General features: G+C 45.9%; 1 protein-coding gene and 1 long non-coding RNA gene across 2 annotated transcripts; one reads left to right on the forward strand and one right to left on the reverse strand.

Annotated features, from left to right (window-relative positions):
• Positions 1-8626: 8626 nt before the first annotated feature.
• On the reverse strand, positions 8627-13286 carry PHLDA3 (pleckstrin homology like domain family A member 3). Its single transcript, XM_054980667.1, has 2 exons — positions 12773-13286; positions 8627-9711 (listed from the first exon to the last, which is right to left on the reverse strand). Exons 1-2 carry the CDS (start codon positions 13131-13133, stop codon positions 9563-9565), a joined length of 510 nt encoding a protein of 169 aa, XP_054836642.1. The 5' UTR covers positions 13134-13286; the 3' UTR covers positions 8627-9562.
• Positions 13287-13442: 156 nt separating this feature from the next.
• LOC129329959 (uncharacterized) lies at positions 13443-15945 on the forward strand. Its single transcript, XR_008597039.1, has 2 exons — positions 13443-13578; positions 14832-15945. It is a non-coding gene; the product is annotated as an uncharacterized LOC129329959 (long non-coding RNA).
• Positions 15946-19304: the final 3359 nt, after the last annotated feature.

Raw genomic sequence — 19304 nt, forward strand, 5'->3', positions numbered from 1 at the left:
AAGAAGGATTTATCTTCCAAAAGAACAGAACAAAATGCCACTGAGGCTTTTTATTTTCTTCCAACCCAGAGGAGTCTTTCTTTCCTGAACAACTTGCCATTTTGCCAGCTATGGCTCCTGGACTGACCAAATGTACAGCAACATTTTGCTACTCTTGGTCTACACACATGCATGCACACATGATATTGAACATTCCTAACCCAACACCAGCAACTTCTCATTTCAAAAAGCTGGCATCAGTTCAAATCCCAGAACTGGAGGGGCTCCAGTGCACAGATTCTTCCCTTTTTTTGCTAGCACAAGGCCCTTGTGTTACATCCAGTGAGAAAGAAATCCCATTCCAATAGAGGGGGAAGGGTCTATTCAAGTTTTGCTTCTGAAACAGCACTCAGAACAAAGTGGAGGCATTGGCAGCAAGAGATTGGGTGCATCTGTCTGCGTGGGTGGGAGATTTAGAGACTAGCAGCTGAGTCAGGAGCAGATTCCTCCAGCAAGAAGGAAGGAGAAGAGGGGGTGTATGTTTGCGTGTGTTGTGGAGGGAGAGATTCCTTTAGGGAGGCAAAAGTTTATCCTTGTTTTCCTTGGGCAAAATCCCAAAATCCCTAGAGCAAACTTACTCAATAATACTGATAAATAATGCTTCTTAAGGATGTATAATCAGGTATTAACCCAAACCTAATATACACTGTTCTTTAATATAGTTATCATAATCATAACAAATCCAAATCTAAACAATAAATAACCTTTGGAAATGACTGGAAAAGGTTAGTGCTGATTATTCTTCTCCCGTGCAGGCGCAGTTTCAACTCACTGAATAGAAACGGCAGAGTCGTAGATAATGTCACAGATACTTTGCCCAACCAGCAGAGCAGATATCACGATTTCACTACCAAAGAGCATTGTGATGGTAAGTTTCTGGGCACAGCATTTCCATCACCAAACATGGTGTTACCTGGAATGGTCTCCTTGTGAGTAAATAGAGTGGGAGAATTAGCAAGCAAGGAAGACAGCTATGCGAGAGGCCGGTAATCATGGGATCTTTCTCACCAATAATTTACGGAGTCCTTTCCCAAGCATACACACACAAAGCTGGTGTCCTTAATTAAAGGATCATTGTTTTATTTGAGGGGTAAATGCATACACACAAAATTACAAGCAAACACACAAGAGGCCTAGGAAAAGCAGTGGTGAAGGTGGAATAGATCTGGGGGTTGAAAGGGGATAATTACCTACCCGGAGAGCAGGAAAGTCTGTGGAGGGAGAGCTTCAAATGCCAGCGTTCTCGGCCAGGAGAGCAAGTGGCTTAGGGCAAACCTCAAGGGAACAGTGCTTTGGATCCAATAAGCGTGTACAATTTGAATGGGGCCAGGGCACTACCTTTATAGGTAAAACATGCCCTGAGGTGGGAGAACCCACCTAATTGTTAGAACAAAGACTCCAATGGTCAGTTCCTGGGAGCAACAAAAAGTTTGATAACCTTGATTGGTAGTTGCCGGGGTGTGTGAAAGAGAATGCAAAATTTGTTCTAGCACTGCACAAGGGGGCAATAAGTTAATGAAGTCCACCGGAGCTAAGTTGATGAATTTAGTTGGGGAATGTACCTGCCCAGGAATGAACTGTAAATACTTATGAATGTCATTTGATTAGCTCCTCAATGTCATTTGATTAGCCCGCACTAATTATGAACGTCATTTGATTAGCCCACGCTCCACAGCGGCCCCAATCAGGGCCAAAATGGGCCCGATCCGCACCAGAACGGGCCCAAAATGAGCCTGATTTGGGCCAAAACGGACCCATTTTTTGGCCACTGCGTAGCGCAGGAGCACTCCCGCACTCCACTCTGGAATGCAGGAGCACTCCCGTGCTCCACAGCGGACTCAATCTGAGCCCCTGCAGAGTGTGGACGCACTCCCAGGGGGCTATGTGATTAGGGTTGCCAGGTCCCCTCAATCTCCCAGTGGGGGATCGGGGCCTGGCTCTTACCTCTGTTTTGAGGGGGGTGGAGCGCAGGAGTGCTCCACAGCCCCTCAAAATGGGCCCGATCCACGGGAGCGTGCAGCTCTGCAGGGGAGCGCGCACAGAGGGTGCGACCCCGCCTGCTGGCCAGGTAAGTGGGGGTGGGGTGTGGAGGGCGAGGGCGGGGAATCCCCTGCCCCCACCAGGGGTCTGGCACCCCTATGTGTGATGATGTCACTTCCTGGAAGTGACATCATTGCGCTTGTGGGAGTGTGCACACGCACTTTGTGCACATGCACCCCCACCCCAAGAGGTAAAGTGCACGGAGTCAGTCTCCTACCGGGAGGTTAAGAAGGACTGGCAACCCTAGGCAGAGGCTGGGCCGACTGCTTACAATGGCACTCTCTCCCTGGGTGGGACTGGGCTTTTCTGATTCTGTAAATGCCTTAGCAGGAGCACCATATTCTTGTCCTTGCTGAGTACTTTTTCTGAAGGTCTAAACAGATGTAATAAAGACTATCCATCTTCCATCTTTAAAGAGTAAACAGGCATGCATGGCTCCAATTGGGTTTTTAAATGTGAGGGCTAAAGACTAAATCCTCCCCCCCAACAACCCTAACTTGGGCCTGTATGCACCTGTTCTTTATGTTCGTTATTCTAGCACTGCAGAAGGAATGGACATTCATTATCTTCCTCAAGTCCATTTGTGCCCTAAGAGACAATGCCTTTTCCAGGATTCACTGTCATTTTCTTTGCTTGTACTTCACATTTGCTAAGCTGTGCGTGATTTTCTGTGGCATTAATAAGAACATGTTGCTGTTTGATAGATCATGAGGCTTCCTCCTATTATATGTATAACCTTAGTATGCTTTATTTATATTAATTTGTTACAGTCACTGTGTGGGTTGTTAGCATCAATTCTGTTCGCAGTGTACAGAAACCTTGTATTTTGCTCACACCAGAAGGAAGATATTTCAACAGTCTTTCTATGGCTATTTATAGGACTCTGGTGGAAAGTACCATCAAGTTGTAGCCGAAGGTTTTCAAGGTAAGAGACATGCAAAGGGGGTTCACCATTGCCTGCTTCTGCATTGCAACCCTGGACTTCCCCGGTTGTCTCCCATCCAAGAATTAATTAAAACAGACCCAACTTAGCTTCCAGAGTTCTGGCTAGCCTGGCTGATCCAGGTCAGGGCTTGTAGGTCTCTCTACCAAAGTGTAAACACACTTAAAGTCCCAGGGAGCCACTCTTTGCTGTATTGATAAAACTTACTCATGAAAGGTTACCCAGCAAGGCAAATAAGTAGCCATTCCAGGGGTTGTTTTAGGCTGGGAGGCTTACACCCCATTTTCATGCACATTGTGGTACCAATATAAATTGGACCCACACGTCTAAGAATTAAATTCCTGCATAGAATTCCCAGTGCATGTCTATTAGACAGTCCATGTGCCTGCCATGACGGCTTTATAATATTTGTATCAGCCCTGTCTGAATAATGACAGCTGCTGTGCTCACTCTGCAACACTGCTTGCCTTTCTTGGGGTGCAGAATAAATTCTTCTGCCTGCTCTTTCATGCTTTCTTGGAGGGCTGAGCTCTTTCCTTCTGCATGCCTTGTGGCCATCAGATGTTTCCCTGTGCCTACTCTGCAAGTGAGTATTTTAATTGCTTATGAAATGAAGATGCTGTATCTTATTTGGCTAAAGTGTGGCAGACAGGTGCAGACGTTGAAATGTCCATTCCCATTGGACAAGCAATAAAAAAGTTATAGCAAGTAAAGTGTTTCCAGTTAAAATGCAAATATTGAATAATGAAAGTGACTACAGGTAATTATCCCCCCCACAAATAATTCTAAAGAACAATATGAACCCAAAACAAAAATAATCAAAATGTTCTCTACACCTTTAATATTCTTATTTCTCCAGTTCCAGGTCTGAGGCTGTGAACTTCATTCTTCTCAGTGGATCTACTCATTCGGGTCAGCTTCGTACATGACAACAAATCTTCTTGTGGCACCAGAAAGACCAACACATTCAGGCTTTGGTGTGCTAGAGCTTGCTTCTTTTGATATATCTGACAAAGTAGGTTCCAGTACATAAAATCATATGACACAATTAATATGAAAAGACATAAGACAGGCTTCCTAAGCAGGCTTACTCAAAGGCCTACTCAAGTCTATTCAGTGGGGCTTAGTCCCAGGAAAGTGTCTAGGATTGCACTAAAAAGTGCAGGTTACTGGGGGGGGGCTTCGTTTATTTAGATATTTATACTCCAATTTTCTCCCAAGTGGGGGTCCCAAATGCTTTATAACATCATTCTCTCCTCCCAATTTTATTCTCACAACAACAACTCTGTAAGGTAGGTTAGGCTGAAAGAGTGTGGCCCAAGGTCACCCAGCAAGCTTCGATGGCATAGTAGGGATTTCAACCTGGGTCTCCCAAATCCTGGTCTGACACTCCTAACCATGACCTCATGCTGGCCTTGCTATGGGAACATAAAGAACTGGAACTAATAAAGTGATAAACAAGGGAAAGGAAGGAATCAAATTCATCTAGAAAGGGTCTTATGCAGATAGTTTTGCCATGCTGTGCACAGAAAACTTTTGTTTCCAATATGTATAGATAAAGGAGCGTGCAAGCATGTGTTAGATAAATCTCACCATCATCATGCAGTCTTGATGACGAAGTCTGATGAAAAATGTGCTATCAAAAACTTGCATCTATTTAAACCCAGAACTGGCCCTACAGAAGGGAATACCATCTCTTTGTATCTCCCATCCATCGGTTGCTTGTAACTCTAAGTATGAATAACTGCTATGGATGCACACTCCATGCATCTGAGGAAGAGAACTCTGGCCCACAAAACCTTATGCTGGAATAAATGTTTTTAGGCTTTTAGGTGCCACTGGATTCCTGTTTTATTATTTTTATCTCCATACCTAAGCTTGTTTTTGGATTTTGTTAGGGAAGAAACTATTTTCCAGTGCAAGTGTATGCACACACAATGGATCCCGCTGAGGCGTCTAAACACTACCCCATCCATTTATGAACACAGTAACATGGCAGTGGCAAAACAAAATCCAGTTTGTGTTGATTTGGTGGCAAACCACACTCATCTCCTCTTTCTTTCCTTTACTGAAAGGCTCAGTGACTATGCCCTTTGTAGCTTTATTTAAAACTTATCCCGGAAAGCAGAGAGAAAACTGATTATCACCACCACCCAGCTTTTCAGTTCATACAAAATGGTGGTAATGTTAACACATGCATGTGTGGCGCATGCACACACTCACACATGCCCTAGATAAGACCCAACCAGAAATAAACAAGCTTGGTTAGGTAAAATACCTTTAGGTGTTTGTTCTGATCATTCGACAACATTTCCAAGCAAGAGTCCAGTAGCACCTATAAGGCTAACAAAATTTGTGGTAGGGTTTGAGCTTTCGTGAGCCACAGTTCACTTCTTCAGATACCCTACTACAAATTTTGTTAGTCTAATAGGTGCTACTGGACTCTTACTCTTTTCTACTGCTACAGACAGACGAACACAGCTACCCATCTTGATCTATTTCCAGGCATGAGGATTAATCTATGTTAGGGGCTGCTTCAGGCTGGGGAGGGGACGAACATGGTAGCTGCTCAGAATGGGAATTGTAGGCAGGAATAGCTGGAAGTGCGAAAACTAAGGCATGCCCACAGGTCAGCCCAATCTTGACTTAAGATGCCTGAATGTGAGAAAAACAATGTGTGCTTCTGCTTGCAAAGGAAGACTTACAAAGGGCAAAACTTCAAAGGCAGCTCCTGAGCTCCCAGAAGCTGAAGCATTTGCTAACCTTACCATGTTACATTTCCTCATATCTTAAATTAATCTGAGAAGCAGTCCTGAGAATGAAGAACACTGAAAGAGCAGAGCACATAATGCTTAGGTCTGAAATAACAGGGCGTGGGTGGAGAGCGAGGGGCATTTGGCAAGTTTAGAGCCAGCCGCTTCAAACAGAGATGGCTGCCCTGCTAACACATTCCAACATGTTCTTGGAACAGGCAGGACATCCAAAGCTGAAACATAAGGAGGACCACTAGTAGTTAGTATCTGCTCCCCATGCAGCCCTTTGTTTCTTGGCTGCATATTTTGGGGCGCCTCATCCTCAATTCCCTGTCCTTACTTTCCCCCCTTACCAATTGTATTCTTTCTCTCCCTTCTTGCTCTTTCACACACCAATCCTCATCAACATGTGTTGCATTCTGTGCAATCCACATGTCACTACTGGGTCCGTTTATGCAAATTAACAAAATCCAACATATATTTGCATATCTGAGCATATTTGTTTAACTTCATGGAGAATGCCTCCTGTCCAAGCATAGTATTACCCTAGAGGGGGAAATGGCCATGCATAGAGCCACATTCAGGAGATAATATGTGCCAAATAATCCTCACACAGCAGAAAGCATTCAGACCTGTATAGGGTATAAGCAATTTAAAGCACAGCAAATCTGTGCAGCATTCTTCAGGTAGAAAAGCTACCACATTTGAACATGAATATATGAATCTACTTAATATGAAGTCACACCATTGGTCCATTTAACTCATTGAGGTCTACTCAGACAGGCAGCGGCTGCTCAGCGTAAGACAGAGAGGAGTTTTGCCCAACATTAGCCACCTCAGATCTACCAGAACTGCCAGAGATGGAACCTGAGTCAGGCTCCTGCCTCATCAGTCAGTCAAAAGGAACAGACAGTGGCAGGAGGTTTCTTGAATCTCATGGAGAGTAGGGGTTCTATTCTGCTCAACTTGCTCGAAGAAATTTAGGGGTTATTCCAACTGTATCAGAGATTCATTCTGCTGGTTTTGTGAGACCTAATCCTTGATTTGGCCTTCTGCTGAGATAGTGGTGGTGGGGAGTACCTTCAAGTCATAGCTGACTTATGGCGACCTGGTGGGGTTTTCAAGACAAGAGACTAACAGAGGTGGTTTGCCACAACCTGCCTCTGCAACCCTGGTCTTCGTTGGAGGTCTCCCATCCAATTACTAATCAGGACCAACCCTACTTGGCTTCTGAGATCTGACAAGATCAGGCTCACCTGGGCTATCCAGGTCAGGGCTCCATTGAGATGAGATAGTAAGAAAACTACCAACCGTTGTCTTCTTATGAGTATCTGCATGTTGTCCTTACCTTCTTCTGAGTCCTGCCATTGGTAAGCTTTTATCTTGAGATAGAAGGCTGAACTAGTTTCTGGGAACCCCGGATTACTTGCAAGCTTATCAGTGGTTCTTCAATGAGAAGATCAGTCACGGTGGCCAAGCTTTCCAGAAAGGCAGCTTATTCACCACTAATTAGCTTCTGCTGTAATGTATAGCCCCAGGGGAATGTTGGGCGTGTTCTAGAATACACTCTCAGTTCACATGATAGAACTATGCAGCCGAAAGACCAGCCCGATGCTAATTGGAAATTGTAAAACTTGTTACAGGTGATGTCTCACTAGTAGAACTTCTGCTTTGCATGCAAAAGGTCCCCAGTTCAATTCTCAACATCTCCAGTTTTTTTTTTAAAAAAAAGGATCAGGTAGGAGGTGATGTGAAAGATCTCTGGCTGACAGCCTGAGTAAACAATACTGACCTTGATAGACCAATGAACTCATTCAATACAAGGCAATTTCATGTGAAAACATGCTCCCTGACCCTTCTGCAATGCACAGGGGACTTCGTTGCACCCAGAGATTCCTTGGAAAACAACAAAGGCTCTTTGTATGTAGAAAAATTAAAGGCCATTGGCTTAGGCCATTTATAAAATGCACTTATGGGACTGTGTTAATCTTGGTTGTTTATTTTAAGATAAAAAGATGGTATTTGTAGGACCTTAAAGACTAATTTGGTTTGAGAGCATGAGCTTATAGACTACTCGCTGAAAAATGGCTTAGGCCATTGAGGCTGCACAACCTTCCTAACACATTGCCCCGTTCTTTCAATATTCAAGCATGATTTTCATTGCAGTCCCTTCTCTAACATCTTCGGTATTGCATAATGAGCAGGAAACTGAGTCCAAGTCATCTAAATTACAGTTTTAAGAAGGGACAAGATGACTTCTGTGGGCAACTGATGAAAAATGCAGTGTTGACCTGTGAAAATGTCAGTGTACCAACAAACAAAAGGATGCTGGGGAGATCACATTGCCTAGACATACCAGGAGCAAGCCAAACCTCAGCAGCACTGCCAGTGCCTCAAACTCAGCTGGCAACTGTAGAGGTCCAGGAAGAAATGATGATGCCTATCATCTTCTCCCATGCTTCTGGCCCCAGAAGCACTGCCAGCATCTCGAGGCCAGAGAACCAACCCTACATGCCAAGAAAAGTGGCCTAGTGTGCCACTATTTGGCCAGCATGCTAGTGGTTGCCTACCTCTGGACTAGGCCACATTGTAACATGGTACTACAGAACAAAGACCATAGTAGGGCTTGCTCTCTACCACTGTTCTCCTTCCTTCCAATGGATTACTCCAGCAATGCAAAGTAGATTGAATGGATGCACCAGTCACTTATTACTACAATACACTCTCTTCACCCAGTGTGCCAAGGCCTGGTTCATTTTGACCAATATGCATCCAAATGTGTACACCATCCTCATACTTTGATGCTTGGCTAATCTGTCCACTGTAAGTGATCCCAATGCATAATCCTCTATTGTTTTTACAGCATTTATGCCCACACTCTCCACAAAAGTCAGGTACATACAAAAAGTCAGGTAAGATACAAGAGTGATGAATCCAACTAGAAGAACAAAATGATAAACAACACAAATGTGTACATTATTGACAGTCCTGAAACATTATTAATAAAAGATTATACACCATGGATACACTTTCTAACATAAAGGATCAACAAGGGATTCAACATTGCACAATACAGGACATTAGTATGATTGAGTGAGCTGGAGCTCTGAGTTGTTAGGGCAGGATGTCGGCTCGGCCAACAATGTCCCTTTTTGTTTGTTCTAAGCACAAAACACCCAGATGTCATAGACAGGCAAATTGTTTATAGAGTCTCAAAACCCAAACATCCCACATGGGCTTTTTCTTAAGGTGCTTATAGTTATATTCAGGCTCCACTTCTAGATGGCAAGCATCTTTCTGGTCAACACTCAGACCAAAGTGGCAGGTTCACAGTGGATTCTTCCACATCAGCCACTGGGCATACGGAAGAAGGATGTTCTCTTTCGCCTACAGAGACATCAGTTAGTACCTGGCATACTCAGTTTGCATAAACTGAGTTCCTTCTCCTTAGTCCTCATGGCTTGGTTCAGTTCAGCATACCTGCCAAACCTTGCGGGGGAATGTTTTTCTCTTGCCATAACCACTGTACCTGTGTCTTCAATCTAGCCTAAACATTCATAGATGGATATGTACCACCACAGAGAAGGCTAATGAAAGTAAAAAGGCCACTCTATAAGGCCGCAGTAGTTGGCGGCTGGACTTTACCAAGAAGTCCCAGCTAGTAAAGACACAGCAGAAAACAGAAGCCCATTCCGGCTATATTTGTACTCCAGGTTTCCCTGGATACTTCAGGCACCACGTCATTTCCCAGCAATGATGCCACAGTACAGAACTAACCAGTCTACAGTCAGTGGCAACTGGGAATTGCCTTCTGTCCATTGGCAGGTGAATTCGCGGCCATTAGCTCCTCCACTCTTCCCAAACTGAGCTGAGGATCTGGCTCCTTTGGCCCGTTTGCCAGAATCTGGCCAGCTGGGGCTGTTTCATGTTGAAATGCTGGGGAGAGAAGGAGAAACCCATCAGTTAGACTGGAAGACAGTCAGGCAAATGATCAGAATTTTGTAGGACAGCAGTGTTGAAGTAGCCAAGAGAATTCACAGTCGAGTGAAATTGCCCAATCCTCCCAAGGTTGTTGCAATATAAATTATTGGAAGAGGCTTTTTTCAGTGGAAGGGGATGATGATGATGACATCATCGTCACCATCGTTGTTGTTGCTATGTAATTCCCATAAACTAAAAGTTAGACTTACAAATCATAAATAGTTTCTTCCTGAGAAATTTAGATGGACAGAATCTGTCGAGTACCTCAGATAACAATTTGACAAACACATACACACATCCTCCCTGATTACAGTGATTATCTGGGCAGCCAACAAAAAATTCTCTCATAAGGAACATCTGTGTGCTCCGTGGTTCCTGGTAGAGTTTTAATTACTACTGCATATTGATAAAGTTCCTATTTCATCTTGGCAAAAGTCTGAGAACTGAACTGTACGGTAAGTCTGTGTGTGGCACTCCCAAAGTATTTTTAATACCAAAAGGCAGCTGCCCAGTTTGGAATGGTGCCATGGCATGGAAGAAGTGGGTGAACTCTTACGCTCCACAACAGTTTTCCAGAAGAAATAGTTCTATATATTCCACCACCCCTTTCATGTTTCAAAGCAAAAAAGAAAACTGGACATAGCACAGACTTGTGAGAGGAAAAATTAGTAAGTGGGTCATACAATATTCCAGAATGTCCCAGCTTCTGTTGGTCCTCTTCCTTTCCCCATCAAAACCAAGCCTTCTCAGCTACCCATGAGAAGTGGGGTAGTTGTCCAAGCACTGTAAAGGGAATACTTCCTTGTAAACTCTATAGGACTCTGGTCCACCTCAACCTGTACAGCTCTATTGGAAATTTTCCGCCAAAAATCCCGACTTCTATCAGAGACTTGTTGGATAGAGCAAGCTGCCTCCGACTTACTGGCCTGGGCATGCTGTGAACAATGTCCTCCTAGTTGTGATGGGGCTTTGTAGCATGGCAAGTCTGAGCAAGATAAAGGAGGCAGAAGCAGGGCCAGCATATCCCCAAGGGATGGGGAAACCACACAACTTTGAACTTGGCAAGTATGGCAAACACAGTAGCAATTTGTGCTGGTGGACAAGAAGGGAGGTAGACAATACAGAGTTCTTAGCAGACCGTCACAGTTAGACCAAAGTAGGCAACGTGGTGGCGTGCAATGGCCCCATCTTCACAGAAAAAGGGCTGGGGTCCAATTATAGAAGGAAAAGTGGGGTGCATGCAGATGAAGGGCCAGAACCTTCCCACCCACCTGTGGCTTTTCTCCCTGCACTTCTTCTTCCTAAGCGCTTTTCTCTCTGCTGTCACTTCCAATACTGGCGTTAGACTGTGGACAAAAGTGCTCAGGGAGAAAAGCTGAGCGAAGATGAGCCATGGGTGCAGAGGATGGGTAAGGTTCTGCACTCCTCACCTACACACTCTTTTTGCTTTACAAAACAGTCCCTTGCCCCCCTCTTTACCGGACTGGAGCAATTCTGTGAGCACAGAGAACTGATCCATCACCTCTAGTTTGGCCTTCACAGAACTGACAATGAAAGATCAGCCACGCCAACAGAATACATTTGAACAGAATTGAGTAAAATTCCATGGAGGGATGTGGAGGGGTGAAAAAAGGGAATACGGAGACAATACCAATCTAAAGGCACCATGGTCAATGGGACAGGAGATGCTGCAATTTGTCGTCCCCCCCCCATTCTCTTCAGTTCAATTTTAAATCAAGTGTTTCAACACATACAAAAAGGCCTCCTGACAACTAAGCAGATAAATTTTGTTCCTTAGAAGAAGAAGCCACTGGAAGAGAAGGGAAGCACTGCAGTTGCACTCTGAGCAATCCCATGAAAGGGAGGGAAGTCCAACTCGGCTCATTTCGATTTTCTGCCTCAGGCACCAAAATGGCTTGATATTTGCTTTTTATATTTTTTACTTTATTTATATCCTGCTCTTCTCCCAGTGGAAACCCAAAGTGACTTACATAGTTCTTCTCCAAATATCCTCCCAACAACCCTCTGGGATAGGTTAGGCTGAGCGTGTGTGACCCAACAAGCTTCTATGGTGCAGGGCAGATTTGAATGTGGGTCTCTGAGATCCCAGCCCAACGCTATAGGCACTGTCATGCTGGCTTTACCTCTTGGGTAAATATGATTTGGTGGACATTCTCTGTGGCCACTAATCTTCCCTTGGGCTACAGTCCTCCAGAAATTCCAAGGGCCCATATCCATCAACATTCAAGGTAGATGGGTTATCCTTTAATCATCTCTGGCTACCATCATATCCAGAATGGTTAAAGGGTGCTAGAAGGATTAACAGCCCCACTTTGTCAATTACACAATTATTTCAATTTACATTTGCAACTGCAAATAGTGAACGGGAGAGACCCTTAAATAAAAATGATTATAGGAAACTGCCTTATGTTATGTCAGATCATTGGTGTTTATTTCCAATTAGCAGCAGTTTTCCAAGTTCTCGAGCAGATAACTTTCCTTGTCCTGCTAGCTGGGATACTTTTAACAGGGGATGCCAAGGGCTGACTTTGTATACAAAGCCCACATGAGAGAGCCAGTCTGGTTTAATGTCAGACTAGGGCTAGGCAGGCCTCGGGTTCAAATCCCCACTCAGGATTGAAGCTCATAAGTGATCTGCAGCCAGTCACTCAACCTGAGCCCATCACTCAACCAGACCTATCACATTGTAACCTCTGTTGTATATATAAATGCATTGAGCTCAGGGGGATGTACACTTCATGCACTTGACGAAGTGAGTTCTGACTCATGGAGTCTTAGGCTGGAATGAATCGTTAGTTTCCGAAGTGCCACTGGACTCCCGTTTTCTTTTCCTACAGGAGAGGGCAATTATGAGGGGGTGGGGGGGATGGACCCTGCTCTGAGCGCCTGGGAAGGAGGGCGTGAGACGTTAGATGCTCTAGGCCCCTGCCACAGGTCTGACTCCAGGCTAGTTCGCGGCAGGCTGCGCCCCTCTCCGCGGGCTGGGCGGGCTTACCGGCCCTGCAGCTGTGCCTGGCGCGCACCATCTGCACCGCCTGCTGGTTCTTGAAGCGCACCAGCGCCATGGTGATGTCGGCGTTCCAGCTGGGCTCCTCCTGGGGGCAGCGGAAGTCGATCTCGGCGCCGCCGTCGGTCACCACGGTGAAGTAGATGTGCCGCTGCTTCCACTCCACGCACTCCACAGCCTTGACGTGCGCGAAGCTGAGCTCCTTGCAGCGCGTCGAGCCGCGGCTGCTGGCCTCGAAGAGCCGCAAGCCCTTCTCGCTCAGCAGGCAACGCTTCCTCTTCCAGAGCTGCAGCAGCCCGCCGCTGCGCTTCTCCAGCACGCCCTCCCGCAGCACCTTCTCGGGCGTCATGGGGCCGGGCGCTGGCGAGGGGCCTCTGGCCGGGGCGGTCGCCGCGTGGTCTGGCCGCGGCTGGCCGGGGAGCGCCCTCCTCGCTCGGCTTCCGCGGAGAGCCCGCCCTCTGCCTGCCGCGTGAGCCCGGCGGAGGCCGCCCTCGCCTCTCTGCTGGCGGGATGTGTCGCTACATGCCCGCTCCTCGCCTTGCTCCTGCCTCGCTCGCTCTCCTGCCCACTCGCATTCCTTTCCTGCTCTGCCGGAGCCTCGCCCCGGAGTTTTGCCCGTCAGGCACCGCTCAAGCCCAGGCGCTGCTGGCAGCCTGAGGGGCCGCCGGGCCCGGCGAGGAGAACGCCCTCCTGCTGCTGGGCGGACGGCGAGGGCCAGGGGTTGCTGCTCGGCGGGCATCCACGGGCTAGCGGGCACCTGCAGCGGGGAGAGCGGCGTGTTTTAGAAAGCAGAGGTACGAATCCGAAGCCCCTGCGAAGGCCACAAAATGCGAGCGCTGCCTCGGGTCTCGGGCATGCAAACTAAGCACGTGTAGATAGATGCTTTGCAAAGGTTGGTCGCGCGGCGTCCCACCGAACAAAGTCATGTGCGGAAACTCTTTGGCCTCGTCGTCAGCTGCACATTTAGATGGCGCTTGTTACCTGAGTTACCCGAGCAGCAGTCCATGTGCCCACATCTCATTTAAATGTAAACTGCCCTCAGCTAGGAGGCACCTACTGTTAATGCGCCCGAGATCTGCAGCCTGGGTGGATGTTAAACGGGCCTGCTAATGTTGGGCTTGTAGCAGGATTGTGTGTGGTCCAGTTTAAATCTGATCTCTGGCTGGGCATCATCACATGGGTAAGTTCCCCTTGCCAGTCAGCTTCAGTTTAAGTTTGGCCCAAGTTTCACAAGAGAAAAATATTTTTATGTCCTGCACAAACAAAATCGAGAGGGTGCAGAGGAGAGCGACGAGGATGATCAGGGGTCTGGAGACTGAGCCCTACGAGGAAAGGCTGAGGGCCTTGGAAATGTTTAGTTTGGAGAAGAGGAGGTTGAGGGGGGACATGGTTGCTCTCTTTAAATATTTGAAAGGCTGTCATTTGGAGGACGGCAAAGAGCTGTTCCAGTTGGCAGCAGAGGGTAGGACGCGAAGCAATGGGCTAAAACTACATGCACAAAGGTACCGACTGGATATTAGGAAAAACTTTTCACCATCAGAGTAGTTCAAAAGTGGAATCAGCTGCTAGGGAGGTGGTGAGCTCCCCCTCACTGGCAGTTTTCAAGATGAGGCTGGATGAATACTTGTCAGAGATGCTTTAGGCTGATCCTGCACTGGGCAGGGGGTTGGACTAGATGGTCTGTATGGCCCCTTCCAACTCTATGATTCTATGATAGTACATGTATTACTGCCCCAGTCCCAGATAGTGTGAGGCGGGGGAGGGGGGAGCTTGAAATTCGTAACCAGCAAATGACAGGATTAAAAACCCCTTCTTGTTTGTGCTGCTGCTCAAATCTTAGGAGGGTCCCTATGACTTTTTGTCTAGAAAAAAGGCAGGGAGATTCTGACTCTGGATCTTTTGGTGTGGTTTGACCCTTCCAGCCAAAATACACATTGCATGCAAATACATGTAATATAATGCTAACAGACAGAGTAGCTTCGGGAGGGAATAATTTGCAGGATGAAGGGAGCAGGGGAATGTTTAAGTGGTGTGGTTTGCCTCACAGACTTTCATCTGGAAGATGGCTGGAGGAAGTTGTAAAAGATGAAGGAAGGGTTACCCCTCGCCTCTCCACACAAACAAGAAATTGCTCGTCTTCCCCCCAAAGAACGAACTGGATCTTGGCTCTTTGAAAGTGGAAGACTGAAGGCCAAACAATGTTTGTTTAGATATTTATGCCTGCTTTTCTCCCCGGTGGACCTGAAGTGCCTTACAACATCATTCTCCCCTCCTCCATTTTATCCTCTCAACAACAGCATGGTTAGGTAGGTTTGGCTGAGAGAGTGTGATTGGCCCAAGGTCACCCATCAAGCTTCCATGGCAGAGTGGGGATTTGAACCTGGGTCTCTGAGATCCTAGTCCAAAAAACTGTAATCACTACCTTTCACCAACAGTCTTTTGGAACAGCAGAACTCTGCATGTACTTACATCATCTCTTCATTACCTAAAGGGCCATGTAAATTTCCCCCCCTTTTTTAATCATGAAAAGCAGTGTCTGGATGCTGAAAGCAGGAGTGGGAAAAGATCACTTCTCTTCTGCCCAACCCCTCACAGCTGCTTTTCCCCACTTGAGGAAAAGATATATATATATATATATTCTGAGGGGAAATAGCTGGGGAGATTTTAAGAAGAAAACCACCTAGTAAGAGAAGTGTTCTGCTCTCCTTTGCAACTGTTTGTCCTTCGCTCGTGGCTGCAGCTTTTTACAGCTGCTTTTCATTTGAAGAAGACACTTGGGAGAAAACTTCGATGGGATTCCCTCTGACGTGTATTTAGGCTCCCAAACACTTGATATTTAATCACATCTCTGTAATGCATGGATGTTTTGTAACATGGTATGACAGACAGGACTGACTCCAGCTCTGCCTCCCCTGAGAACAACCAATGAGAGTGGGCAGAATGTTGGGCCAGGGAGAGATTGAGTTCATTGGAGAGAGTGAGAGGCTAAGAGAAGGGTTTTGGACTCTGCTGAGAGAAGGCAGCAGAGATATATGCTGGCTGATTTCAAACCTGTTTGTTACATTGAAGCAGTCCCTGTTTAACCCCAATATATTTATGAGTTAAAACCATTCTCTCTTATGTTCCATCTTGTAAATAAAGTTTCTTTTTGTTTTATTTAACTCTGCCTGGTTTGAAGTTGTTGGCCGAGGGGAAACAGACTTCAAACGCTCTGTTCATGTTAAATGGGCCAAGTTTAGTAAACGGTGGTGATGTATATAGAGAAAATAATCTCTAGATTCCCTTTCTGCAATAGCCCTGGACAGTAACTAGGTGAGGGGAGGTAAATACAGGGAATGGGCTGCCTGTCTGGCGGAGCCTTGGGAAAAGGAGAGAGGGGACCCTGTGAGGATTTGGGCCAGAGCTCTGCCTGCTAAATCAGAGGCTAGACAGGTAGTGTGTGGTGACTGGCTCTTACCTGCCTGAGAAGACCCAAACCTATGAAGGGAGGTTGGGGGGGCAGTTTTCATGTAAATGAAATGACATAAATAAACAGCCATTTTCATGTAGATCCCAGCCAGTTTGGAGAAGAATTTTCCCTGCATTTATTTTTAAAACAGTGACTACTAGAGACAGAGGCAAAAGGAAAACCTCATATTGTCTGAGAAAGAATATGGGTTCTCATTATCAGTCCTCCTGATTTCTCTGCACATCTTACCCCTCTTCTTCTTTACAAGGGCAAAAAAAGCTCACAGGTTGCTACTGACTATGCTGACAGGGAAGTTTGGCAAGTATACTTTGCACTGAATGAAATGCAGGTGTCTCTATGAGTTAACTCCTAAACATTACCACTGGGTTACATCTCAATAAATATGTATGTCAGTTATGTAGGCATATCAAATCATCTGGTGGTTGAATTGACTAACTACTTGGTTTGAGTTTCAGTTGCAGAGGCTTGTAGGCAATGAAAGGATGATTGGCTTGAATGAACATGTGTACACAAATGAACTTTTCAGTTTCCTTTGGAAAAAGAGATTCACACAGCAAGGAAAGTATCTGCAAAACACTTTAATTGAAAAAGCTTTATGGAGTAATCCCCTGGTGGGGAAGGGTGGTGTGAGTATTCCAAAGTGCTGAAGATGTAATTGAGAAGCAAGAAATTCTTGAGGGCATTAAGATTGAGTCGGGATAGGAACAGGATAGTGCCTGTGTTGACGAGATGGAACTCTACGGTTCTGAACTGTTTAATATCCTAGGTGTGTGGTGGGAAGAGAGTTCTGCTGAAAGAAGCTACGATTTTAAAGAAAATGTCTTAAACTGCTTTTCCCCAACATGCTAGGAAGTTTGGGGTGGTTACTGTAAGTTTGGGATAGGCTGGTCATATAAAGGAACCTATCCAATTGTTATCCTAATTTCGGTTGTGACATCTCTCATTTGATTTTGTCTTTTCCCCTTTCCTTTAAGTCAACATTTTAAAGGTAGAAATCTTGGGATTGTGTATCTGCCATTCACTGCCACAGGTACTGAGAAATCAAGTGTATTTGAGAAGGCGTTTTGGCTCTTTTGCTCAAAGAAGCACTGAGGCCAGGGACTACAGAACCTTGGAAACAGAGCACAATTCAAACGCCAGAGGAATCAATTAAACCTCCAAAGACAGTCTGAGAAACAGTGAGTCAGAAAAAGCATGTGTATGTCTTAGAATAATAACAGAGGTGTGAAAGTGAATGTTGCCCTCATGGTGCTAACCTGAGAACCGGCTCAGTTCCTTTTTTTTTTAACAGCAGATAACATCTAGCAGAATAGAGATGTACAAACTGCTATTCTGTGGTTGTTGTGGATTTTCCGGGCTGTATTGCCATGGTCTTGGCATTGTAGTTCCTGACGTTTCGCCAGCAGCTGTGGCAGGCATCTTCAGAGGTGTAGCACCAAAAGACAGAGATCTCTCAGTGTCACTGCTATTCTAGTTTCATAGTCTGTCCTATAGGTGAAACTTATAAAATATAGGGCTAGAATCTAACCTGGATAGTCCAGGCAAGCCCAATCTTGCCAGATCTCAGAAGCTAAGCAAGAGTGGCCTTGGTTAGTAATTGGATGGGCGACCTCCAATGAAGACCAGGGTTGCAAAGGCACAATAGCAAACCACCTCTGTTTAGTCTCTTGCCACGAAAACCCCACCAGGGGTCACCATAAGTCAAGTATGAATTGATGGTGCTCTCCACCACCAAGGATATCCTGGATCCTATGTAGGTTAGAACCTGAATTGTCCAGTAGTGGAGGTAGGGGCTGCTGCACCGTTGTGGTTATATTGTTTCTGCAACCTTTAATTGTGAAGTTAGGTGTGCCACTTCTGTCTGAGCAACAGCAATAGTTTACTCCCACAGTAATAATGTAGTATATTGTTGCAGTCAAGTTCATAGCATGTAAGTAAGCTGTGGGAGAAGGAGGAAAGGTTATTTAACTCCTACCACTACCACTGGCAGGGCAGCTGGACATGGGAATAGAATATACAGTGGACTGAGAAGCGGGCAGTTGAAGGTATGATGGTTAGAGTCGAGAAGCTTGTGGGAAAGGACAATAAATGGGATAGTTAAACCAAACAAGGATACCTGTGCGGTAAAGGGCTTGGGGTCAAAAGATTATGGGAGGCTACAGGCTATTGGCAGGAACTGAGAAGTGGGCAGAAAAGCGTATGCAGATGGTTGAAGAGATGGTGTCCAGTGGAGCCATTTGCCTGAAAAAAGGAGTCAAGAAAATAGAAGATGAATGGTTAGAAAGTGCTACAGAAAGGCAAGGCAGCCTTGGAGGGTGGAGCATTGTGTTAGGGAGCCATGCAAGCATAGGCTTGCAGACACCACTGTCTGAAAAATTTCCTGTCATTTTAAGAGTTTCATAGAAGTGAAATTTTGCCAAATGCAGAGACATCATCTTTCAGTAACCCCAGCACTATCTCCCAGTAAAATTCTGTCTTTCATGGAGAATGGGGGTGGGGCTTTCATAATCTCCTTAGCATCTAGGCCTAAGAGCAGCAATTTGACTTGAACAAACTAGTCAGCATGGAAAAGAGACAATCCAAGCAGGCTCCCTCAGTAGTACATGAGAAACTCGGTGAGTTATGACAGTGGCTTCTGGCTTAGTTTGGCCTTTCTCTCTCAATAGGAGTAGGTGAGTTGGGGCAGCAGGGCACTTACCCCCACATATGCCCACCCATTGCACAAGAACATCACATCGTTTTCCTGTACAACAAGGAAGTACACACATGATATGTACATGTGCCTCCCTCAAGTGTCTTTACCACACACACACACACACACACAGGGTCAGGAGGTGGGGATAGGAGACCCCTGCCCTCAGTAGGGGGATGGCAACTCTAGGCCCCGGTGAAGCTTCTATGCTGCCAGGCCCTTTTGTCCACTTAGGATATTCCCCTGCCTAGTTGCAGTCATATTTTGCTTCCCTCCTGAGATGATCTCCCCTCTTAATTCATTCAGGGCTAGGAAATCCACAGATGGTTATCTTGGACTCACCCCAAATTCCTGTATTT

Source organism: Eublepharis macularius, chromosome 5 (assembly GCF_028583425.1).
Source record: "Eublepharis macularius isolate TG4126 chromosome 5, MPM_Emac_v1.0, whole genome shotgun sequence".
Taxonomy (NCBI): Eukaryota; Metazoa; Chordata; class Lepidosauria; order Squamata; family Eublepharidae; genus Eublepharis; species Eublepharis macularius.